This window comes from Somniosus microcephalus, chromosome 5, assembly GCF_052327205.1.
Source record: "Somniosus microcephalus isolate GS21.2 chromosome 5, FLI_Smic_1.0, whole genome shotgun sequence".
NCBI classification, from domain to species: Eukaryota; Metazoa; Chordata; class Chondrichthyes; order Squaliformes; family Somniosidae; genus Somniosus; species Somniosus microcephalus.
In genome coordinates, this window is record NC_140991.1 from 14,055,568 (window position 1) to 14,081,995 (window position 26,428).

General features: G+C 49.4%; 1 protein-coding gene across 2 annotated transcripts in view; it reads left to right on the plus strand.

The window, feature by feature from the left end:
* LOC147116899 (uncharacterized) overlaps positions 1-26,428 on the plus strand; it is a 247,368-nt gene that overhangs the window by 38,965 nt on the left and 181,975 nt on the right. For both annotated transcript variants that reach the window (XM_085987344.1, XM_085987345.1), the window contains 2 exons: positions 12,672-12,755; positions 15,609-15,668. In XM_085987344.1, coding sequence (XP_085843470.1) covers positions 12,672-12,755; positions 15,609-15,668 — 144 coding nt within the window. The remainder of the gene's footprint in view (positions 1-12,671; positions 12,756-15,608; positions 15,669-26,428) is intronic.

Here is a 26,428-nt window from a genome sequence, read left to right on the forward strand (position 1 = left end):
GTAGTCCACCAGGTCATGGTAATATTCGGTGTCGTCCTGAGCTAGGCCAGCGAGAGGGTCGTCTATTTCCTCCATACCCAGCTGGACGTTAGCCAGCTCTTGTTCCAAATCCAGACATCTTTCCTGAAGAGACTTCTTCATGTGTACCTCTTCATCCAGCTTTTTCTGGGCTTTCAGCAAGTCGTTTACTAATGACCAGCATGGTGGCATAGTGGTTAGCACTGTTGCCTCACAGCGCCAGGGACCCGGGTTCGAATCCGGCCTCGGGCGACTGTCTGTGTGGAGTTTGCACATTCTCCCCGTGTTTGCGTGGGTTTACTCCGGGTGCTCCGGTTTCCTCCCACAGTCCAAAGATGTGCAGGTTAGGTTGATTAGCTATGATAAATTGACCCTTAGTGTTAGGGGGATTAAATACGTGGGGTTACAGGGATAGGGTGGGATATGTGTTGGTGTAGGGGTCACGGGGATCGGGTGGGATATGTGTCGGTGCAGGCTCGATGGGCCGAAATGGCCTCTATCTGCACTGTGGGGTTTCTGTGATTCTGTGTGACCTCATTTGTGATTTTAATACTTCAACTTCCTTTGGAGATTGATTGATCGGACTATTCAATCCCTCTACCGGAGCAGCTGTTTCAGCGGTCTGTTGTTCTACATTGACGTGAGTCAGCGTACTTTTGGTATCCAAGGGTTGCTCTGCTGCCATCTTCTCAGTCTGTGTTGCAACCTCAGCTATTTCAATAACTTTTGAGAGCTCCAAACCCCTCTCCTCTTCCACCACTAATGTTTCATCTATGGATGGAATCTTTATCGATGAGGCAGCCTTGGCCTGGAGCTCATCAAACATTTCCTGCAGCCTTTGGACTTCTTGCTCATGTTCAACCTTTAGTTGTTCATATGCTTCTACTGAAACTAGCTTTTCGGGGGTTGCCGAGTTAATCCCCTCCAGCCTTGTAGCCTGGGCCTGTCCATACTGTTCTTTCAACTTCTCACACTCTGCTTGTAAGGAGTCGTAGAGAAGGACTGGAATAAAATCCTGGCTTCCTGAAGATTCCTCTGCAATTGGTTTTTTTTTGCAATTTCCTGTTGGAGTTCAGCCAAGGCTGCTATGCTATCTGCCTCTCGAAGTCTCACTGCCATCAATTCTTCTTTATTCTTGCAGTCTATCTCAGCCATTTCCCGTTTACTCTCATTTAACTGAGTGAGTAGCCCCTTATTCTGGGCTGAGAGATATTGCACCTTCTCATGTAGACCATAGCACTCCTTCTCTGCTCGACATAGCTGATTTCTGCTGATTTGGTTCTGTGTTTCAAGTTCCAACATCCTTTGCTTAGCTTCTTTCAGTTTCGCCTCAATAATCCCCTCTCGCAACATGTCCACATTATTCACATCAGGTAAAGAAGCGTTTCTCTTTTCCATGTCCAAGATTTGTTTCTGCATCTCCTTAAGAGCACACTGCGATTCAACTTCTCTTAACCTTGCCTGCACTAGCTCCGTCTCCAATTGCAGAACAAAATCCTCAGTGTAGCGTGGTTTGCCCTTCTGCTGTATCTCTAGATCATGCAAATATTCTAACTCCTGAACATCATAAGGGAGATGTGATCGGTAATTGGTCACGATGGCTCTATGGTCGCTCTCTGCTTGAGCCAGTAGGCTCTGTTGTCTTTCCAGACTCTCCCATTCGGTGTCATAGAACTTTTTCATTGTTTTCATCTCTTGTACGAGGCGGTAACTTAATTGTTCTAATTGTTGTCGTACTTTGAAATAACGTTGAGTTCGAGCCCGGTGTTCCTCCGTAATGCATATGTCTGTAACTTGAACAGACTCAGAATTCTCTGTCTTTATGCACGCCATCGATTTTCCAACCTTAGTCCGTGAGTTCATGTTAACCTTGTTTTTCATACGTAAGCTGGACTTATCGTCTTCCGGCTCGGAGTCTGAGCTGCTTGTCTGCACCGAGTCCTCACTCGTCATTGCTTGTAGGTAGTGCCATTCCATGTCTATTTTCCTGATCCACTCCCGTCCTAGAAGTGGTGGTCCTCCCTCAGGTAGTACGTACAAATTCATTCTTGGGTGTACTTTACCCCTATCTCTCACCTTGACTCTTATTTTCCCCATGGGGTATACGTTATGCCCCGTGTATGTCTGTAATACGAACTTGGTATTTCTTAAGGGTATGTGAGAGAATAGCCGGTGGTAGTCCTTTTGGTTGATGACTGATACAGCTGATCCCGTGTCCAGCTCCATTCGTACTTGGACTCCAGCTATTTTTAGTGTGACCCAGATCGTCTGTAGATCAGTTACTTTACCCACATTGTGGATTCTCAGACTATCCAGCTCCTGGCTGTTTGGGTCTGAGTCCGAATTTTGTTCGTCTGAACTCTTTTCAGCCACCTGATGTACCTTGTTGTACTTTTCTTGTGGTGGTGGCTTCCTTTGCTTGTTGGTCTTCTTTCCGGACCTGCATACCTTCGCGATGTGACCCAGTTTGCCACATTTTCTGCACTCTTGGTTCTTAAACCAGCACTGATTCTGGTCGTGCGTTGTCTTTCCACAACGGTAGCATTTGGAAGTGCTTGCAGTAATTTGGTCCACCCCGAGTGCCGCCGCCTTTAGCTGCATTTCCGCCGTTCCTTTCGCTGCGGCTTCGTGCGATGAAGCTATGAGGACAGCCCTGTCCAGTGTGAGGTCGTTTTCTTCCAGAAGTCGCTTCTGCGTTCCTTCTTTGGCCAAGCCGCATACGAACTTGTCCCGCAGCGCCTCTGTCAAATTCCCTCCAAACTGGCAGTATTTCACTAGCTTATGCAGTTCGACTAAGTATTCCGCATTGCTTTCATCTTTCCTCTGGGTTCTTGCGTAAAATTTAAATCGTTCAGCCAGCATCAACGGTGTGGGGTTCAAGTGATCCTTCAGCACTGCTACGATCTCTTCGAAGGTCTGGTCCACTGGTTTAACTGGTGCTATTAGATGTTTCAAGAGCCCGTATGTTTTTGCTCCCATCGAATTTAACAAAGTTATTGCCTTGTCGTCATCCTCAATTTCGTTGGCTACGCAATATATTTCTATGCGTTCCACATACGTGGCCCAGTCTTCTATTTCAGCATTAAAATCATTAATATTTCCTCGCTTAGGCATCTTCTTCTCTTCTTGAGAACAACACAAGTATTGCTTTACTTATTCTTATTTTTCCTCTCTTCTTGAGAACACACCAGCATTTCTGAAAATTCTTATTAATTTTCTAAGATGGCGGTTTCCCGCTTCTGTCTTCTTCCCCAGCGGTTTCCCCGTGAAAAATGGCGGCTTTCCCGCGCTTCTCGCTCTCCCCGCCCACTTCAATGGCGGTTTTCCCGCGCTTGGCGGTCTTCACCCGACCCCCGACGCTGTCTTTCAGCCCGAGTGCGGCCCTTATCTCCGCCGCGATCGATGGCCCGCGCTGTTCACCGCGGCTCTCGCGCCTTCAGTGTCTGCCGACTCTGCCCTACCAGCCCGAGTGCGGCCCTTATCAGGGATTGCGATCGATGGCCCGGCTGCGCCCCTCACTTCAAAGCGGCCCGGCCCTTATCAGTGGATGCGATCGATGGCCCGCGCTGCGCCTCTCGCCCGAAGCGGCTCTCGGCCCTTATCGCTGGTGCGATCGCTGGCTCGCGAAGCGCCTCCCGCTCGAAGCGGCTCTTGCTTGCTCCCTCTCGGGCTCTGGCTCACCCGCTCGCGCGGCTCTTGCTCGCTCCCTCTCGGGCTCTCGCTCAGCGGATTCAAACGCCTCTCCCCGACCTCCCGCAGTCCGGCCCTTTCCTCCCCGGCTGCGGCTGATTCTTCGCGGGTTATTTAGTTATTTATTTATTTATCGCCACCGCGCCTTGTGATCCCGGTCGCTGTCCGGCCTTTTTCACCCCCTCGACCGTGGTGGTCACTGCCCTTATCCTCCGGATATTTTCCACACTTTCCCCTACTCACAGTCGTTGCGGTCGCCGGTTGCTTTCTTTTGTTAGTTGATCGACGCACTCCGCACCGTGGTAAAAGGGTAGTTGTGCCTGTTGCTGATGAACTTTCGTTGCTAGTCTGCTTCCTGTCTGTTGCTGCAGCCTCGTGTGTTCTTCCAGCAGCACGACGAAGGCGGTTGCCTCACTTCGACGCTCCTTAGTAGCTTAGGAAGTACTGTTGCCGCAGGGTACGATCGTCCTCGTCGCCATTGTTAAGTCTGTGGGTTGTATTGCAAATAATACACAGACTCCAAGATTAACAAATAAAACAGGTCTTTACTATTCAGAGGTTCGGGCGAATCTGCCCTAGTTAACGTATCACAACCCTTATATACTGGTGTGGTCACTATCGGTATTACAGTATACATGAGCCAACAAATAGTGCCACACCTAAAATAGTGCTCATAAAGGCGAACGGTTACATTCAATAGTTCCCTTAAAGGTAAACGGGTACATACACTACAATACACAAGGTGTGGGACAGGCTATTTGGACCACAGGGTATTTTCTTGTCCCTCATTGTTCGGATGTTCATAGAGCTAACACAATGTGCTAATAAGTTATATCAAGCCTAGCGACTGCCCCACATTTGCTCTCCCATATGGGAGATTATAATCTTCCACCTGAGGGTCACAAGCTCCTGTGTGTGTGAAATATGGCATTTCCCTTTCTTTCTCCACTAACAGAAAGCATGAAAACACAATAGCGATGGGGCTATCCCAACAAAGTCATTATAAAAACATTCTATTGCAACTGGAGGCCCTCGAGCAAAAATAAACAAGAGAAAATACTTGCAATTCCCTCGGGTAGGTGGGCTGTGAAGAGAGAAAGAGAAGTACTGAAAAAGGGAGACGGAGGTATAGAGAGAAAGACGGGGAAAACTAGATAAAAAAGCAAACATATACTAAAGTCCATGTGGCAGACATAGCTTGCACTTTTAGGCATGTTTATGTTTGGACACGAATGGCTCAAGTATATTTGTCGTGAGTGAAAGCCTCACGCTGAGGACTAATCCAATATTGGCAGTTCTGGGTAGGTTACCCTCATATCCTAACACAGAAAGTTGCAGATCTGGGTTATATCATCAAAAAAGGAAAAGCAGCAGGTAATGTGTTATTTTTATGTCATATAATTGTTTGTGTTCCTAATAATCTGGCATCAAACCACAAGAGGGAAAATCAGGAGCATTCAACAGCTCACTGCCAACATACAAACTCTGCCTTACTGTGTAATAGCACCATTGATGTTCAGGGAATATCTCTTAATTCTCATACTCAAACAGATATATGATTACAGGGAACTCACATTTCATCTTCCATTTGAAGAGTAGCATTGGCAAGGCAGAGGCCTGCTAGTCCTCTTGACTAGGGATAGTACATGCAGAAGTTGGGGAGACAAGAGAAAATAAAACTGATTGGAAAAATATACATTCAAAATGAAATACAATAAAGTCGTTTTACTGTTTTTGCACTATAGGAAATACAACCGGGCATGCAAATTTCAGAAACATCATTAAAAGGATCCAAGTTAGGAAGGATAACCTAATGTAGGATTTGTCTATTGATACTCTTCTGTAAAATTTCTCACATAGAAACATAGAAGATAGGAGCAGGAGTAGGCCATTCGGCCCCTCGAGCCTGCTCCGCCATTCAATGCGATCATGGCTGATCATCCAAATTCAGTACCTTGTCCCTGCTTTCTCCCCATATCCCTTGATCCCGTTAGCCTTAAGGAATATATCCAACTCCTTCTTGAATATATTTAATGAATTGGCCTCTACTGCCTTCTGTGGTAGAGAATTCCACAGGTTCACCACTCTCTGGGTGAAGAAATTCCTCCTCATCTCTGTCCTAAATGGCTTACCCCTTATCCTTAGACTGTGACCCCTGGTTCTGGACTCCCCGACCATTGGGAACATCCTTCCTGCTCACTGGAGCTATCAGGGAAATGGATTTTTCCCTCATGCTTTGGCTGTGCTTTTTATATACCAATTTGAAGATGCTGGTTTTATAAATTTCACAAAATATAGGGAACACGATAAAACTTGCAAAACATAAGCAAAATACTGCAGATGCTGGAAATCTGGAACAACAGAAAATGTTGGAAGCGCTCAGCTGGTCAGGCAGCATCTGTAAAAAAAGAAAAAAAGTCAACAGCCAGTAAATTCTCCTCAGCTGCTCTCACTCTGCTGGCGTTACTTCACTGGAAGTGTGGTGGAAACCCTGTTAACGTGTGTAAATAAGGTTTCCGCCGTACCTCTTCCAATGGACCCACGGCGAAGAATCACTGAAAAGACTACACGATAACATCAACAAGTTCCATCCCACCATCAAACTCACCATGGACTACTCCTCAGAATTGGTTTCATTCTTGGACACACGAATCTCCATCAAAGACGGACACCTCAGCACTTCACTCTACCGCAAGCCCACGGACAACCTCAGGATGCTCCACTTCTCCAGCTTCCACCCTAACCACGTTAAAGAAGCCATCCCCTATGGACAAGCCCTGCGAATACACAGGATCTGCTCAGACGAGGAGGAATGCGATGGACACCTACAGATGCTGAAAGACGCCCTCGTAAGAACGGGGTATGACGCTCGACTCGTCGATCGACAGTTCCGACGGGCCACAGCAAAAAATCGCATAGACCTCCTCAGAAGACAAACACGGGACACAACCAACAGAGTACCCTTCGTCGTCCAGTGCTTCCCCGGAGCAGAGAAACTACGCCATGTTCTTCGCAGCCTTCAACATGTCATCGATGACGACGAACACCTCGCTAAGGCCATCCCCACGCCTCCACTGCTCGCCTTCAAACAGACGCCTAACCTCAAACAGACCATCGTTCGCAGAAAATTACCCAGCTTTCAGGAGAACAGCGACCACGACACCACACAACCCCGCCACGGCAACCTCTGCAAGACATGCCAGATCATCAACACAGATACCATCATCACACGTGAGGACACCACCCACCAGGTACATGGTACATACTCATGTGACTCGGCCAACGTTGTCTACCTCATACGTTGCAGGAAAGGATGCCCCGGAGCATGGTAGATTGGCGAGACCATGCAGACACTGCGACAACGGATGAACGGACACCGCGCAACAATCGCCAGGCAGGAGTGTTTCCTCCCAGTCGGGGAACACTTCAGCAGTCAAGGACATTCAGCCTCCGATCTTCGGGTAAGCATTCTCCAAGGCGGCCTTCGAGGCACACGACAACGCAAAATCATAGAGCAGAAACTGATAGCCAAGTTCCACACTCATAAGGACGGCCTCAACCGGGATCTTGGGTTCATGTCACGCTACATGTAACCCCACCTGATGTAGGGTCATCCAGACTCGAGTCGTCATTGGCTTGTTCTCGCTACAGATGTGGCCAGACCTGCTGTGATTTCCAGCAAAAAAAATGTTTTTTTGTCTGTTTTTTGTTTTTCATACAGACCCCAGCATCTGCAACATTTGACCCCTTGTGACCCCACCTCATTGTTCATTGATGTAATGTTTTCCTGACTGACCTGTTTGAACACCATTCACACCTTTGATTGCTGTGATTATCTCTCTGCCGAGGTGTGATAAATGGCAGTTAGAAAGATTACCTGTAATCATCTGGCATTATTCTCTGACTATATAAGCTGTGTCTTTATGCATCTCTCCACTTCACCTGACGAAGGAGCAGCGCTCCGAAAGCTTGTGATTTCAAATAAAACTTGTGGTGTATGTGCCTTTAAGAGCAATTGTGGCGTATGTGCCTTTAAGAGCCCCAGGTGTGAGTAATGCCGGTAATTGCCACTTGGGCTATATAAGCCTGTGTATTGTGTATATCCTTTAGAACCCCCCCCCCAGACTTGCTTAGTAAATACCTATGAACCAACTCCTGTCTTCAGTGTCTTTATCTACACACGGACACTACAGTGGCGACGAAGTGGAAACGGACTTACCTGCAATTCGGCAGCACCTCAAGGACATCGATTCCTCCAGCGTCCAGAAGACTCAAGGAAGTAAGAGAAACTGTGGTTTCACCAGCTGGCCAAGCTGGTGGCAGGTACTGCGCTAATCCTTCCTGGGCGTCAGGCTGGGGCTCCAGCGGCGGGCTCTACAGCTGAGACAGGCAGCGAAATCGGAGGCAAGCAATAACGGACTGGGAGGGTGCACTCGGGAGACGGCCGGCGCGGCAAGCAGGTCAGCGTTTAGACCTCCGTCGGGAACGAGTCTCCAACAGTGAATAAACGGAAACCACAGTAAAACAGCGTTGTTATCAGTAGCAGCGACGGGAAAGCGTGGGAAGCGCCATATCGTTGCTACACAGAAAAAAAAAAGCGCGGGAAGCGCCATATCTTTTCTGAAATGCCTAAATCTGGTAATATTGATGCTTCTGATGGCGAAATAGAAGATTGGACCACATACGTGGAAAGAGTAGAGGTTTATTGCACCGCAAATGGAATAGCAGATGAAAAAAAAGCTTCAGTACTTCTGAACTTAATGGGCGCGAAGACATACGGGCTGTTACGAAACTTAATCACTCCAGCCAAACCAAAGGACAAGAATTTTAAAGAAATTGTGGATATCCTGCAGGAGCATTTAAACCCAACACTGCTGCTGATAGCGGAACGATTCAAGTTCTTCAAGAGAAATCAACACAAGAATGAAAGTAACGCTAATTACCTAACCGAATTAAGAAAGCTATCAAAGTACTGCCAATTCGGAGCAGGACTATCGGATTATCTTCGAGACAAATTTGTTTGCGGTCTCTTAAGTGAAGGAACACAAAAAAGACTGCTTTCTGAAAAAGATTTAACATTGGACAAAGCTTTCAGTATGGCTGTATCATACGAAGCAGCAGCAAAAGGAGCTGCAGAGATACAACAAAAGACACAGGACTTCGGCACCCATGAAATGACACAGGAGTTCGGAAGATGTTATCGCTGCGGCAGATCCACCCATAACCAGAGGGACTGCTGGTTCAAGAGCAAAGCATGCAGGCAATGCGGTAAGATTGGACACATTGCACGGGTATGCCAATCTGGACAAAATAAATCCACGGACAGAAAACAAAAAATCAATAAAGAAAAATACAGGAAGGTACAAATGATGACGGACAATAGCTCCGAAGACCAGAATAGCGATAGCGACTCCGGAAACAAGAGACTAAGCTGTCTCAAATTACATAATGTACTTGCCAAAGAGGATTACCAAACCATTTGGGTTACCCTCACAATAGCAGGGTCCCCAGTTAAAATGGAGCTAGATACAGGATCAGCTCTAACCATAATAAATCGACGAGATTACGAGAGGCTATTTTCGCATATACCTCTAAAAGACACATCCATTATCTTAAAAACATATACGGGGCAGAAAGTATACCCCAAAGGAAAAATAAGGGTGCCTGTGGTATACAACGGCAAAGAAATACAAAAGTTGTATTTATACATTCTACAAGATGGTGGTCCACCGTTGTTGGGACGGGAATGGATAAGGAAGATACGTTTAGACTGGCACTCCATTCAGGCACTGACGGTGACCAGTAAAGAAAAAAACAATGATGACATCATACCTGAACGATTAAAAGACATCTTGGCCAATGCCAAAGAAGTGTTTCAAGAGAAACTAGGAACCTTGAAAGGCATCACCGCCTCTATAAAAGTGGACGATGCAGCAATTCCCAAATTTTTTAAGGCAAGACCGGTACCATACGCAATACGTCCGGCGGTCGAGGCAGAGCTGGAGAATTTGGAAAAGGCAGGCGTATTATCCAAAATAGATTGGAGCGAATGGGCAACACCCATCATTCCAGTCATGAAAAAAGCATTGAAAAATAACTCTGAGGAACAGAGAAAAATTCGCATCTGTGGGGACTTTAAGGTGACTGTAAACCCGGTCCTTCACACGGTACAGTATCCTCTTCCGAGGATAGAAGATGTTTTCGCCTCACTATCCGGAGGGAAACGTTTCACAAAAATTGACTTGGCACAGGCCTATCTACAGATGGAGGTTGAGGAGACCTCTAAAAAGTATCTCACAATAAACACACACAAAGGCCTGTACCAGTACAATCGACTGGTTTTTGGAGTAGCATCAGCTCCAGCTATCTGGCAAAGAGCTATGGAGCAAGTCCTGCAAGGGATTCCGGGGACTCAATGCTACCTAGACGACATCCTTATAACAGGAGAAAACGACAACGAGCACCTTGCCAATTTGGAGCAGGTGCTCACTAGGCTGAAAGAACGGGGCCTACGAGCAAATCACCCCAAGTGCGAATTTTTCCAAAATCAGATATCATATTGTGGCCACATAATTAATAAGGAAGGGTTGCATAAGTCACCTGAAAAAATTGAAGCAGTTATAAAAGCCCCAGCACCTGAAAATGTTTCACAATTAAGGTCATTCCTGGGATTGATAAATTACTATCATAAATTTTTACCGAACTTATCAACTATTCTACACCCCCTTAATGATCTTCTACAGACAGGAGTGATTTGGAAATGGAACGAAGACTGTAAACGTGCCTTCCATAAATGTAAAGACTTAATCACATCCGAGAAAGTTTTGGCTCATTACAACCCATCACTACCAATCAGACTGGCGTGCGATGCATCCCCTTACGGCATAGGAGCAGTATTATCCCATAAATTCCCTGATGGCTCAGAACGGCCGATAGCTTTTGCGTCACGCTCATTAAACTCAGCTGAGCGTAACTATGCCCAAATAGACAGGGAAGCACTCAGCCTGGTATGGGGAGTGAAGAAATTCAACGATTACCTACATGGACAAAAATTTACCTTGCTGACTGACCATCAACCCCTCATCTCCATATTCAACCCTAAAAAAGGTGTTCCCATTATGACAGCACAAAGATTACAGAGGTGGTCCCTTTTTCTAGGGGCACACCAATACAACATTGAATACAAAGGGTCAAAACAGCATGGGAATGCTGACGGTTTATCGCGCCTACCGTTGCCAACGATAGAAGAGGCACCTACAGTAGACCCAGTGGAGATATTCCACTCTACCATAGTGGAATGTCTACCGGTGACAAATTCTGCCATTGAAAGGGAGACAAGAAATGACCCTACTCTCTCACGGGTCTACGATTTAACAATGAAGGGATGGCCAGCACATGGCGAACCACTGTTACCAGCATTCTCGCAAAGAAGAGAACAACTGTCAGTGTGCCGAGGAACCTTAATGTGTGGATCCAGAGTGGTGATTCCACCCAAACTCCAGGATAAAGTACTAAAGGAGCTTCACGAGGGGCATCTGGGTGGAGTGAAAATGAAGAACCTAGCCAGAGCGTTTGTATGGTGGCCAGGTATCGATGGAGACATCGAAGACATGACCAAGAGCTGCCTAGGATGCCAGAAGGTCCAAAATGCTCCGCCACAGGCCCCTCTACATCCATGGGAGTGGCCCTCATCTCCCTGGCAAAGGGTGCACATCGACTTTGCTGGTCCATTTATGGACTCAATGTTCTTAATCGCAGTTGATGCACACTCCAAGTGGCCGGAGGTAATAAAGATGTCCTCCACCACCACGGAAAAAACCATCACAGTATTAAGGACCATATTTGCCAGGAATGGGCTGCCGGAACAGATATGTTCTGATAATGGACCGCAATTTGTGTCCGAAGAATTCAGAAAGTTCTTAAAGAACAATGGGGTAAAGCACTACACGTCCGCCCCATACCATCCCGCCACCAATGGATTGGCTGAAAGGTTTGTCCAGACCTTCAAGAAGGCCATAAAGGCCATGGGTAATGAAGACATAAAACTTCAGCACAAGGTGGATAACTTCTTATTTGCATATAGGAATGCAACACACATGGTTACCAACCAAACTCCCGCCATGATGTTCTACAATAGGAACCTAAGATACCGGCTGGATTTGGTCAAGCCCAACATCCGAAGGGACGTGGAGAACCGACAGTTTCAGGGCATGAATGAAAGGCCAACTAGGGCCTTCCAGATAGGCCAACCGGTTTTGGCCCGGGACTACCGTACCGAGAAATGGCAGCCTGGAACTATCTGCACACGACTAGGACCACTGATGTATACCGTGGACATCGGAGAAAGCATAATAAGGCGCCATGCTGACCAAATCATCAAGTTATCCGAAAAGGGACAACCTACACCACCACTCTATACATTTAACGATGAAGTAGAGATACCCATATCTACCTCCGATCCGGTGATACTGGAACCCGATGAACCCGACACTGGCATTCAAGCCGAATCAGCCTTGCCAGAAGAACCTACTACACCACCAGAAACTACTACACCCCCGAGGCGTTATCCGGACCGAGTCAGGAAGCCTCCTGAGAGACTAACTTATAATTAATTAATACAGCAATGTATATTATTTTGCATATAACATGTAATTAATAATTACTTAAAAATATGATGTACTGGTTAACTAAAAGGGGAGGAATTGTGGTGTATGTGCCTTTAAGAGCAATTGTGGTGTATGTGCCTTTAAGAGCCCCAGGTGTGAGTAATGCCGGTAATTGCCACTTGGGCTATATAAGCCTGTGTATTGTGTATATCCTTTAGAAACCCCCCCCAGACTTGCTTAGTAAATACCTATGAACCAACTCCTGTCTTCAGTGTCTTTATCTACACACGGACACTACAAAACTGTTGGACTATAACCTGGTGTTGTGTGACTTCTTACATAAATCTTTCTATTCAGGCCCCAGGAGCCAGCCTCCAAGTCGCATTCCAAGAATTTTGCCAAGGATGCCAATGCTTGCAGCCCCAACAGCAGCAGGTCCAGGTAAGTTCAAAATACAGAAAAGCTTGAATTGAATGAAATTGACCTTTTTTATATAAAAAAAAAAGGGGAAATGGTACATTCATTTCTGTAGATAGAATCTCAATTCTTTCTCTAAAGTTTAATTTCCATTTGCAATTCAAAATGCGCTCCATCCCACAGGAAAATGTCTCTGCGGATGCTAACAATACCTCTCCATTATGTATCCTGCTGGAGACTCAGCTGCGGGGTGCAAATAGATAAATTTCAATCAGGTGCCATCATATGGTCTATATTCAATTAATTCTGACACTGGGGGATTATGGAATTTACTAAGAACCATTTAAACTTTGGCCTAAAAATTCGCGGGTTTAGCGTCACCTGTTACCGCCAGATTCGGGGAAAAAATGGCGGCCACCGCATTATCACCCGCTGCTGGCAGGTCCCGCAGCGGCTGCCATTTTCAGCAGGTCGGCAGCGCTGCTGTTGCCTGTTCTCGCCAAAAGTATTGTAATGAGTCGGAGCGTGACGTCAATCAGCATGCAACACCGAGTTGACACCTACTCATCTATTTTGGATTTTGCTGCACCTATTGCTGCCGTCTCTAAAGCATGCCAGTGCGTGCAATCGCTATAAGTATTTCAGCAGCGTTAACGGCCATAAGGAGTTGACAGGACTTGGCAGATTGTATATGAGGATGGAGGTTGAAAGGTGGAAAACACCGGAATTTCAAACGCCTCCTTTGCCAAGGTTCTTCTTTTATACTTGCATTTTGTGCCCATCAATGGCGGGAGGGGTTTGCATTTTCTGGCACCTTTCCAGGAGGCCTACAGTGTTTGTGGGTCAGTAAATCAATGGGTGAACTCCATTGCAACATTTGAAGATCATCTCTGATAAGATCTCTTTTATCTTTATGATGATAGCATCATCCCCTAGCAAATTTGGACTCAACTGTTTAAGATTTGAAGGAATTATAATTAATTTATTCAAAATTCCGTAACCAATTATGTATCAAATAATTATTTTGTGTCGAGTATGCAAGATCCACTAAAAGCTGACACGATTGCTACACATGTAAACACTTTCAGGAATAACCATGGGGAAAGATTATTGTATAATGCATTCATTTCATGAACTATTAAAAAATCAACAAATATCAGATGGCAGGTAATATTTTTGTAGCAGGTACAGCAACTGTTCCGTGCATGGCCCACAGGTTTCCTCCTTTCTTCCCCGTTCCCCTTCACTGCAAGTGGGAGGCAGACACGACCTTCAGCCTCCTGCTGAGATTAGCACTGGAAAGAGCGCATTACATCACAAAATCAATGCCACGCTGGTGTTAATGAGTATCAAAATACCAATACTGCCTGCACTCTCTCAGCAGGCGGCCGTTAGCCGTGGCAGGATTCCAGTGTGCTCGAACTTTTAGCCCATAATATTAGACATAAAAAGAGAGAAAGGGTGAAAGATGCAGCTACGTAGTGCCTGATCTTTCGGCGCTACCAGTACCGTTTTGTGACAAAAATGGCATCCGCACCGCGTGTGCACACTTCTGGTGCGTGCTGCACCGGAGGCCATCTTAATAATAATAATTCAACTTTATTGTCATTGCACAAGTACATGAACAACGAAATGTGATCTTGCAAGCTCCCATGACTGGGAGAAGCAAAGCCGCTGCGTCGGTGCGCGCCGCCATTCCATTTCCACCATTCCTCCTGTCCGACAATCTTCGGCCCAACACCTGGGCCTGCTCACCAGCCGCTCCTCCTTCCGTGACCTTCTCACCAACCGCCCCTCCTCGGGGTTCCTTCCGTGACCTTCTGCACCTGGTCTTCCCTGATGGTCACCCCTCCAGGTACTAACCAGGCCTGGCTCTAGTTTAGCTTCCAAGCCTTGCCAGTGACCCTGTCCCTAGTCCCAGGAACAGGACTTTTTGAGGGTGTTGGTGTCGGCACTGGGAGCGTGCTCCAGGAGTATGCAGAGTAGGCAGATAGTGATGTCAATCAGCATGCAATGTCGATTTGACGCCAGCGCTGCCATTTCCGTCCTCAACTCTGCAGCTAACCTCCTATGTTAACCTCACACAGCTCAACATGCATTCAGCAGCAGCAAGGACCCCCTACCAGCGATATTTAAAGGGGTCAGCAACCACTCTAAGGCTAGTTGCTGATTAATTTCAGAAAATGCTGGAAATACTCAGCAGGTCAGGCAGCAACTGTGGAGAGAGAAACAGAGTTAACAGGGGGAATTTTAACCCCAAAAAACAGGTGGGTTTGAGTCGGGTGGGAAGTTAAAGTGTTAAAAATCTGAATCCCGACCCTAACCCTTTCTCCTCCTATCACCTCCTGCACCAAGACCTCCAGTGCTGCATCCAAGAACCTTGGTGCATGCTCTCTCCCCTGTTGTGCCATTATTTGATGTTTTTCACTATCTTCCCCAGCCAGTTCAATGAGCTGCTGCAGGCAGAATGCACTCCTCCTTTAAGACTGCCTTTAAGTAGTACAGGCTTGCTTTACGTGGGGCTAGCCTCGCACGATCTTGAGCCCCCTGCTAAGCATTCAGCCACTCAGCAGCACCTTCAGTGCTGGGCTGAAGGTGGCAATCATGGAAATGAGCAGGTAGCAGGAAGATCGTGTGCTGCCTGCATTCCTCTGAATGGGAGCAGGTTGATCGCGCATCATTATCCCCCCGCCTGTTTTTGGGGGCTACCAAATTTCTTGGTCAAAGAATCTAGTGCAAGTTATGAGCATAAAAGGCAAAGTGATTTAATAGTTAACGTACAAATGGTCAATGTGATCTAATGGACTGGTTTCAATCACCTGAGGGAGTTGGAGAGGAATTTTCTTGTTCTTCAGCAATATTCAATATCTCTTTCAGGTGCAAGGAGGCGCAGTGCCAGCTACCCAATTGCAAAGCGATCTAGAGCAGGTGCCTCACGTAAGTTGTTGAAAAAAAGATTCGTTACGGAGTAGGGTCATACTCATTCTTTGAGGATGAAGCATCTTCCATGCACCAATTAAGTTGAGCTGCTGATTAAATATTGTGGGGTAACTGCGTGATGGAAAATATCCCCCACAACATTTTGATTGGCACATATTGCCATTGAATGGCCCATAACCCATAACCCATAAAAAGATGTGATCATTCATTTCAACCTACAAGTTAGCTCATGTTAAAGAAAAATAAAAGACTGACAGTGTGCCCCTTACTCCCTCCTTCTCCCTCAAGAAAGCTCCCTTCCCATTAGCCAACCTGAACTCTGGGCAAGTTCCTGCAGTGGACTGATAGGGAATGTGTGGTCTGAGGTGGATTATAGCAGCTAGAAAAATTACAAAATCCTTGAATGCATTATTGGCTCTGAAATTAAAGCATCAGCCATATCTGGGACATGGATAGACTTATGCTTCTTATGTCTGAATTTTTCAATTTTTTTCTTGGAAAAATCTTAACAAAGCACAGATAAATTTGACAAAAATGAGCATCGTGTCTGGATGACAGCAAATGTAGACAGTAATTGTGGCCATTTGCTTTGGTGAAGGGCACATGGCAATGTGTGAGGACATACTGCTTGATGTCATGTAATTTTTATTTAATGACATTAGAATCATAGGCGGCGATTTTGTCAATGGATGCGGGTTAGGAGCGGGTCAGGTGCTTTCCGGCTTCCAGTCCCGTCTCCAACTGCATCCGGCCCACGGACGTGATTTTATGTTCCTTGACCTTGTTAAGCCCCCCCTGCGGGCTTGCAGCCAATTAAGAGCAAGCCAGTCAGATGACGTCATTTGATGACGCGTCATCTGCCAGTTTTCTTAAAGGGACCACGCACAATTTTTTTTTGATATCTCATTTCTCAGTGTTTGACGGCATTGAGGTGCTGCAAACACTGACAATCACTGTACAAAGGTGAGCTCTTGCATCCAGGCTCTCCAATGACTCCCTCCATAGGCTGGAACAGATGGCAGCTGCAGATGAGGTGACAGGGGCGATCTGTCACTGGTGAGAGAGGTTGTCCCAATGCGGTGGCACTAGACATCGTTTTCAAAACTTGTTGCCTAAAGAAATGTGTAAATGCATTAAAAATGATTTCCCCAACATTTTCTTACCTCTGAGACTCACCAGTGCACCATTGGATCCTTCACACAACACCTGCAGCTGTCATCAATGCAGTAACATTACAGTAGACTCACAACACGCTACACTTACCTGGCATGGTGTCCGGACGTGGGGAAGCCCGAGGCAGAAGCGGCAAAATTGAAAAATAGCCTGTCAACTACTCTCAAATACCTGTTAACAGGCAGGTAATTGGCTTATCCAAACCTGTCATAATCTTGTACACCTCTATCAAATCATCCCTCAACCTCCTTTGCTCTAATGAAAACAAATCCAGCTTCTCCAACCTGTCCTTGTAGCTAAGATCCCCCATTCCCGGAACCATTCGGGTAAATCTCCTCTGCACTCTCTCAAGGGCCTTCACATCCTTCCTATAGTGTGGTGACCAGAACTGGACGCAATACTCCAGTTGTGGCCTAACCAGTGTTTTATAAAGGTTCAGCATAACTTCTCTACTTTTGTGCTCAATACCTCTATTTATGAAGGCCAAGATCCCATATGCTTTGCTAACCACTCTCTCAATATGTCCTGCCACCTTCAAGGACCTATGCACATTAACTCCCAGGTCCCTCTGACCCTGCACACATTACACAGAATAAAATACAGCAACAGTGAACTTGAACAGAAAGAAAGAAAGAAAGTAAGAAAAAACTGCATTGTCATGACATTTCCTTTTCCCAAAACAGCCATCTATGAGCTCCATCTGAATTAGATTATTCATTTTGATGCGATTATTGTTTAATTATAGGGAGGCTTCTCCCACTAGGAACTGCATTAAGACTGCCCAAACTCATTTCACATAGGATTACAGAAACCAACAGGGGGAGAAGGCTATTATCTCATCAATATGGGATAACAGCAATCTATTTGATATGAAATCCAAGTCTCAGAGTGCTAACCCAGTACAGTACAATGATCTCTTGCAGTGAAGGTACTATGAATAAGCCTAGTGGATACTATGAAAAGAAATATTAAGGACATTTATGAGCAATAATACTGTATAAGTAAAACAATGATTAAAAAGAGGGCAAAACCATTCCGTAATAAAGGGGCAACCGAGTTGTTCTGGAAATATTCAATAAATATTTTGGAGGATAAATTTGGCCCGCACCCATTTTTTGGCTGCAGGCGCCTGTAGAGGCCGTCCCTAGGACCACCCCAAATTGATCCTCGGGCCTCAATTAATATTATGGGTGAACTGCCGTCTCACCCATGTTGCAAGGAATCCACTTTCTGGCAGCCTGCCTCGTCGACAGCAGCTATCCGGTAAATGCTGGGTTGGGGGACGGGGGGGCGGTTGATAGCAGGCTGGCAGCAGCCCTCAGGAGTGCTGTGCAACTGAGAGGAGCCAGGTTGGGCATCTTTCAGGGATCTTTGTATCAGAGGATGTTGGTCCATGAAATTGCTCAGTAAAACATGAACAATGAGGTCCAATTTCTCCCCTTGGTATCAATTTTTGCAAATAATGGTGGAAGAATCAACAGCAGAGGAGACAGGGCCTGAAAGGAATCGGCAGCAGAGGTGGCAGCACAGGATAAAGAGCGTGGGGCCGCCGAATTCCTGCGCCCCGCAGATCATGACGTCAGTTGCTCAACTGCACGTCATGCATCTGCCCGGGACGCAGGATATTGGCGGCCCCCTGCCTTTCTGCCTGCCGCTGGCAACGACAGGTAGAGGGGAACTTTTTGCCGTCAGGAAGGGACTGGGAGAGCGCTATTTAAAGGCGGCCGCTTCCTGCCTTTTTTTGTCGGCGACATTTTTGCACCACGCATTCTGAGAGAGAGAGAGAGAGAGGCTTCTGGAGAGATTCAACGCTGTGTGAAGGAGTTTTGGGTACTGAGCAGCACTTTGCAGGTTCATTTTGATTTGACTTTCCTTGCATCGATTTAGAAGAGACTGTGGGGGCTGCACTCTGAGCTCTTTCCCTGGGCTTCTCCATTGTTCTTTCCAGCAGAATTGATGTACAGGTCTCTCCAGGCCAAGATTCAAGGCTGCAATGAGCAAGGTGTGGATGGAGAGCAAGATCGACCCTCCCCTTTAAGAACCGGCCGGCGCCAGTGTGTCTGTATTCCATTGCTAACTGACATAAGAACATAAGAAATAGGAGCAGGAATGGGCCACTTGGCCCCTCGAGCCTGCTCCGCCATTCAATAAGATCATGGCTGATCTTGGGCTCAAAGCCACTTCCCTGCCTACTCCCCATAACCTTCACTTCCTTATCTTGCAAAAATCTTTCTATCTCCACCTTTAACGTATTTAATGACCCAGCCTCCACAGCTGTCTGCGGCAGAGGATTCCACAGATTAACGACCTTCTGAGAGAAGAAATTCCTCCTCATCTCAGTTCTAAAAGGGCGACCCTTTATTCTGAAACTATGCCCCCGAGTTCTAGATTTCCCAACGAGGGGTAACATCCTCTCTGCATCTACCTTGTCGAGCCCCCTCAGTATCTTATATGTTTCAACTAGCTGGGGGGAGCCCGGCGGTGCCGAGGCTTTTTGAGGGCATGTTGTTGTTGAAAGAGAGAGAGGGAGCGACTGGGGGAAGAGAGAGAGAGGGAATGAGAGCGAGGGAAGCAGAGAGAGAGAGAGACAGAGGGAAGGAGAGAGAGAGAGAGAGATGGAAGGAAAGAGAGAGAGATGGAAGGAGAGAGAGAGAGGAAGGAGCGAGAGGGAAGGAGAGAGAAAGAGAGGGAAGGAGAGAGACAGAGAGAGAGAGGGAAGGAGAGAGGGAATGAGAGAGAGAGAGAGAGAGGGAAGGAGAGAGAGAGAGAGATTGGGAGTGAGAGAGAGAGAGATTGGGAATGTGAGAGAGAGAGAGAGACTGGGAGTGTGTGAGAAAGAGAGACTGGCAGTGTAAGAGAGAGATTGGGAGTGTGAGAGAGAGAGATTGGGAGTGTGAGAGAGAGAGAGATTGGGAGTGAGAGTGAGAGAGAGATTGGGAGTGAGAGAGAGAGAGAGAGACTGGGAGTGTGAGAGAGAGAGACTGGGAGTGTGAGAGAGAGAGACTGGGAGTGTGAGAGAGAGAGACTGGGAGTGTGAGAGAGAGAGACTGGGAGTGTGTGAGAAAGAGAGACTGGCAGTGCAAGAGAGAGACTGGGAGTGTGAGAGAGAGAGAGAGAGATTGGGAGTGAGAGAGAGAGAGAGAGAGATTGGGAGTGAGAGAGAGAGAGAGAGAGATTGGGAGTGAGAGAGAGAGAGAGAGAGATTGGGAGTGAGAGAGAGAGAGAGAGATTGGGAGTGTGAGAGAGAGAGAGATTGGGAGTGAGAGAGAGAGAGATTGGGAGTGAGAGAGAGAGAGATTGGGAATGTGAGAGAGAGAGAGAGAGACTGGGAGTGTGTGAGAAAGAGAGACTGGCAGTGTAAGAGAGAGATTGGGAGTGTTAGAGAGAGATTGGGAGTGAGAGAGAGAGATTGGGAGTGTGAGAGAGAGAGAAATTGGGAGTGAGAGTGAGAGAGAGATTGGGAGTGAGAGAGAGAGAGAGAGATTGGGAGTGAGAGAGAGAGAGAGATTGGGAGTGAGAGAGAGAGAGATTGGGAGTGAGAGAGAGAGAGAGAGATTGGGAGTGAGAGAGAGAGAGAGAGAGATTGGGAGTGAGAGAGAGAGAGAGAGATTGGGAGTGAGAGAGAGAGAGAGACTGGGAGTGAGTGAGAGAGAGAGATTGGGAGTGAGAGAGAGAGAGACTGGGAGTGTGAGAGAGAGAGAGAGATTGGGAGTGAGAGAGAGAGAGAGAGATTGGGAGTGAGAGAGAGAGAGAGAGAGATTGGGAGTGAGAGAGAGAGAGAGAGATTGGGAGTGAGAGAGAGAGAGAGAGAGAGATTGGGAGTGAGAGAGAGAGAGAGAGAGAGATTGGGAGTGAGAGAGAGAGAGATTGGGAGTGAGAGAGAGAGAGAGATTGGGAGTGAGAGAGAGAGATTGGGAGTGAGAGAGTGAGAGATTGGGATGTGAGAGAGAGAGAGATTGGGAGGTGAGAGAGAGTGATTGGAGTGAGAGAGAGAGATGGGAGTGAGAGAGAGAGATTGGGAGTGTGAGAGGAGAGATTGGGAGTGAGAGAGAGTGATTGGGAGTGGTGAGAGTTTGGGGTGTGAGTGAGAGAGAGAGCGAGATTGGGAGTGAGAGTGAGAGGAGAGAGAGATTGGGAGTGAGTGAGAGTTGGGAGTGAGTGAGATTGGGTGTGAGAGAGAGAGAGAGAGCGAGATTGGGAGTTGAGAGAGAGAGAGAGAGAGATTGGGAGTGAGAGAGAGAGAGATTGGGTGTGAGTGTGAGTGAGAGATTGGGAGTGAGAGAGAGAGAGAGATTGGGAGTGAGAGAGAGAGAGAGATTGGGAGAGAGAGAGAGAGATTGATTGGGAGTGAGAGAGTGAGAGAGAGACTGGGAGTGTGAGTGAGTGAGATTGGGAGTGTGAGAGAGAGAGATTGGGAGTGTGAGAGAGAGAGAGAGAGACTGGGTGTGTGAGAGAGAGACTGGGAGTGAGAGAGAGATTGGGATTGTGAGAGAGAGAGATTGGGAGTGTGAGAGAGAGAGAGATTGGGAGTGTCAGAGAGAGAGATTGGGAGTGCAAGAGAGAGAGAGATTGGGAGTGCAAGAGAGAGAGAGATTGGGAGTGCGAGAGAGAGATTGGGAGTGTGAGAGAGAGATTGGGAGTGTGAGAGAGAGAGAGAGAGAGATTGGAGTGTGAGAGAGAGATTGGGAGTGTGAGAGGGAGAGAGATTGGGAGTGTGAGAGAGAGAGATTGGGAGTGAGAGAGAGAGAGAGATTGGGAGTGTGAGAGAGAGAGATTGGGAGTGTGAGAGAGAGACTGGGAGTGTGAGAGAGAGAGAGATTGGGAGTGTGAGAGAGAGATTGGAGTGTGAGAGAGAGAGATTGGGAGTGTGAGAGAGAGAGATTGGGAGTGTGAGAGAGAGAGATTGGTGAGTGTGAGAGAGAGAGAGATTGGAGTGTGAGAGAGAGAGATTGGGGTGGAGTAGAGAGAGATTGGGAGTGTGAGAGAGAGAGATTGGGAGTGTGAGTGAGAGATTGGGAGTGAGAGAGAGAGTGATTGGGAGTGTGAGAGAGAGAGAGATTGGGAGTGTGAGAGAGTGAGTGATTGGGAGTGTGTGAGAGAGAGATTGGGAGTGTTGAGAGAGAGAGACTGGGGAGTGTGAGAGAGAGAGACTGGGAGTGTGTGAGGAGGAGACTGGGAGTGTGTGAGAGATTGGGTGTGAGAGTGAGAGACTGGGAGTGTGTGAGAGAGAGAGTTGGGAGTGTGAGAGAGAGAGATTGGGAGTGTGAGAGAGAGAGATTGGGAGTGTGTGAGAGAGAGATTGGGAGTGTGAGTGAGAGAGACTGGAGTGTGAGTGAGAGAGAGACTGGGAGTGTGTGAGAGAGAGATGGGGTGTGAGAGAGAGATTGGGAGTGAGAGAGTGTGACTGGGAGTGTGTGAGAGAGAGGTGACTGGGAGTGAGGAGAGAGTGATTGGGATGTGGAGAGAGTGAGAGTTTGGGAGTGAGAGAGAGAGAGATTGGGAGTGTGAGAGAGAGAGAGACTGGGGTGTGAGAGGTTTGGGAGAGAGAGAGAGAGAGAGAGAGGATTGGGAGTGTGAGAGAGAGGGATGGGAGTGTGTGAGAGTGTGATTGGGTGGTGTGAGTGTGAGAGAGTTGGGAGTGTGAGTGTGAGAGAGAGTGAGAGTTGGGAGTGTGAGAGTGAGTGTGATTTGGGAGGTGAGTGTGTGTGAGTGAGATTGGGGTGTGGGGAGTGTGTTGGGTGTGTGGAGGAGTGTGATTGGGAGAGAGAGAGATTGGGAGTGTGAGTGTTTGGGAGTGTGTGAGAGAGTGACTGGGGAGAGTGAGGGTGTGAGGGGGGAGAGAGAGAGACTGAGGGGGTGAGAGTGAGCGACTGAGGGGTGAGAGAGAGGGAGAGACTGGGGAGATAGAGAGAGAGAGACTGAGGGGGGGGTAGAGAGAGAGACTGGGGGGGAGGGAGAGAGAGACTGAGGGGGGGAGAGAGAGAGAGACTGAGGGGGGGGAGAGAGAGAGAGACTGAGGGGGTGAGAGAGAGAGCGGACTGAGGGGGGAGAGAGAGAGCGACTGAGGGGGGAGAGAGGGAGACTGGGGAGAGAGAGAGAGAGATGGGGGAGAGAAAGAGAGAGAGAGTAGAGAGACGGGGGGAGAGAGAGGAGAGAGACTTTTTCGAGGGCATGTTGTTGGAAGAGAGAGAGCGAGTGGCGGGGGGGAGAAAGAGAGAGAGAGAGAGAGCGAGTGGGGGGGGGGGGGGCGGTGCCGAGGCTTTTTTGAGGGCATGTGTTGTTGGAAGAGAGAGAGTGAGCGACTGGGGGGGGGGAAGAGAGAGAGGGGAGCGACTCGGGGGGGGGGGGGGGAAGAGAGAGAACGACTGGGGGGGGGGGGGGGAAGCGAGAGAGCGACTGGGGGGAAGAGAGAGAGCGACTGGGGGGAAGAGAGAGCGCGACTGGGGGGAAGAGAGAGCGCGACTGGGGGGAAGAGAGAGCGCGACTGGGGGGAAGAGAGAGCGCGACTGGGGGGAAGAGAGAGCGCGACTGGGGGGAAGAGAGAGCGCGACTGGGGGGGAAGAGAGAGCGCGACTGGGGGGAAGAGAGAGCGCGGACTGGGGGGAAGAGAGCGCGACTGGGGGAAGAGAGAGCGCGACTGGGGGGAAGAGAGGGTGCGTCTGGGGGAAGGAGAGAGCGACTGGGGGGAGGAGAGAGAGGCGACTGGGGGGGAAGAGAGAGAGCGACTGGGGGGAAGAGAGAGAGCGACTGGGGGGGAAGAGAGAGAGCGACGGGGGGGGAAGAGAGAGAGCGACGGGGGGGGGGAAGAGAGAGAGCGACGGGGGGGAAGAGAGAGAGCGACGGGGGGGAAGAGAGAGAGCGACGGGGGGAAGAGAGAGAGCGACGGGGGGGAAGAGAGAGAGCGACGGGGGGGAAGAGAGAGAGCGACGGGGGGGAAGAGAGAGAGCGACGGGGGGGAAGAGAGAGAGCGACGGGGGAAGAGAGAGAGCGACGGGGGGGAAGAGAGAGAGCGACGGGGGGGAAGAGAGAGAGCGACGGGGGGAAGAGAGAGAGCGACGGGGGGGAAGAGAGAGAGCGACGGGGGGAAGAGAGAGAGCGAGAGACTGGGGGGAAAGAGAGAGAGCGAGAGACTGGGGGGAAAGAGAGAGCGAGAGACTGGGGGGGAAGAGAGAGAGCGAGAGACTGGGGGGAAGAGAGCGAGAGACTGGGGGGAAGAGAGAGAGCGAGAGACTGGGGGGGAAGGGTGAGGAAGGGGAAGAGAGAGAGCGAGAGACTGGGGGAAAGAGAGAGAGCGAGAGACTGGGGGGAAAGAGGAGAGCGAGAGACTGGGGGGGAAGAGAGAGAGCGAGAGACTGGGGGGAAGAGAGCGAGAGACTGGGGGAAGAGAGAGAGCGAGAGACTGGGGGGAAGGGTGAGGAAGGGGAAGGGGGAGGAAGGGAAGGGGGAGGAAGGGGGGGAGGAGGGGGAGGAGGGGGAGGAAGGGAAGGGGGAGGAAGGGGGGAGGAAGGGGGGAAGGGGGGAGGGAAGGGGGGTAGGAAGGGAGGGGGAGAAGGTGGGGGAGGGAGGAGAGAGGGAGGGGGAGAAGGCGGGGGAGAGGGGGAGGGAGGCAGAGAGGGGGAGGCAGAGAGAGAGGGGAGGCAGAGAGAGAGGGGAGGCAGAGAGAGAGGGGAGGCAGAGAGAGAGGGGAGGCAGAGAGAGAGGGAAAGAGAGAGAGGGAAAGAGAGAGAGGGGAGGCAGAGAGAGAGGGAAAGAGAGAGAGGGAAGGAGAGAGAGAGGGAAAGAGAGAGAGGGAAGGAGAGAGAGAGAGAGAGAGAGAGGGAAGGAGAGAGAGAGAGAGAGATTGGGAGTGTGAGAGAGAGAGAGACTGGGAGTGTGAGAGAGAGAGAGCGACTGGGGGGGGAAGAGAGAGAGCGAGCGGGGGGAAGAGAGAGAGCGAGGGGGGGAAAGAGAGAGCGACGGGGGGGGGTGGGGGGGAAGAGCGAGAGCGACTGGCGGGGGGGAGAGAGAGAGCGCGACGGGGGGAAGAGAGAGAGCGCGACGGGGGGGAAGAGAGAGAGAGCGACGGGGGGAAGAGAGAGAGCGCGACGGGGGGGAAGAGAGAGAGCGCGACGGGGGGAAGAGAGAGAGCGCGCGACGGGGGGGAAGAGAGAGAGAGCACGACGGGGGGGAAGAGAGAGAGCGCGACGGGGGGGAAGAGAGAGAGCGCGACGGGGGGGAAGAGAGAGAGCGCGACGGGGGGAAGAGAGAGAGCGCGACGGGGGGAAGAGAGAGAGCGCGACGGGGGGGAAGAGAGAGAGCGCGACGGGGGGGAAGAGAGAGAGCGCGACGGGGGGGAAGAGAGAGAGCGCGACGGGGGGGAAGAGAGAGAGCGCGACGGGGGGGAAGAGAGAGAGCGCGACCGGGGGGGGTGGAAGGTGGCCCGATGGACCCCTGCGAAGGAAGGAAGAAGGTAAGCTCTCCCACCCCCCTCACTCTTTCCCTCCCTGTCCCACCCCTTCACTCTTTCCCTCCCTCACCCTCTCTCTCCCTCCCCCGTCTCTCCCTGCTTTACTCTCCCTCCCCCTCTCCTCACGCTCTCTCTCCCTCACCCTCTCTCTCCCTCACCCTCTCTCTCCCTCCCTGTCTCTCCCTGCTTTACTCTCTCTCTCTCTTCTCCCCCACCCTCTCTCTCTCTCTTCTCCCCCTCTCTCTCTTTTCCCCCACCCTCTCTCTCTCTCTTCTCCCCCACCCTCTCTCTCTCTCTCTCTTCTCCCCCACCCTCTCTCTCTCTCTTCTCCCCCACCCTCTCTCTCTCTCTTCTCCCCCACCCTCTCTCTCTCTCTTCTCCCCTGTAGTGTATGTACCCGTCTACCTTTAAGGAAACTATTGTATGTAACTGTTCACCTTTAAAAGAACTACTTTAGGGGTGGCACTACTTGTTGGCTTCTGTATACTGTAATACCGATAGTGACCACACCAGTATATAAGTGTTGTGGCAGGATTGCTGGGGCAGATTCGCCCTGACCTTCGAATAGTAAAGACCTGTTTGTTTGTTACTTCTGAAGTCTGTGTATTTATTAACTGCACAACCCACAGACTTTACAGTGGCGACGAGTCCGATCGTACCCTGCGGCAAGACTACCAAAGCAACGAAGAGCGTCGAAGAGAGGCAACCGCCCTCGTCGTGCTGCTGAAAGAAAACACGAGGCTGCAGCAGGAGGAAGGAGGAAGACTTTAGCAACAAAAGCTTCCATCAGCAACAGGCACTGACTACCCTTCTACCACGGTGCGGAGTGAGCCGATCAGCAGGAAACAAGGCGGCCGCGGAGACTGTGAGTAGGGGAAGGTGTAGAGAATATCCGGAGGATACGGGCTGTGCACTCGACCACGGTCGAGGAGGAACGGAGCCGGTCAGAAAGTCGGGTCCAACGGCGTCGTGAGACAGTCGGACCTCGATCGGCGGGAAAAGCCGGGCAGCGACCGCAGCCATGAAGCGCTGAGACTGGGAGTAGGCGCGGGAAGAGAAACCCAGCCGCAGCCAGGGAGGGAAATACCGGTCTGCGAGAGGGCTGGGAGGCGAACAGGAACCGCGTGGGTGGGAGAGA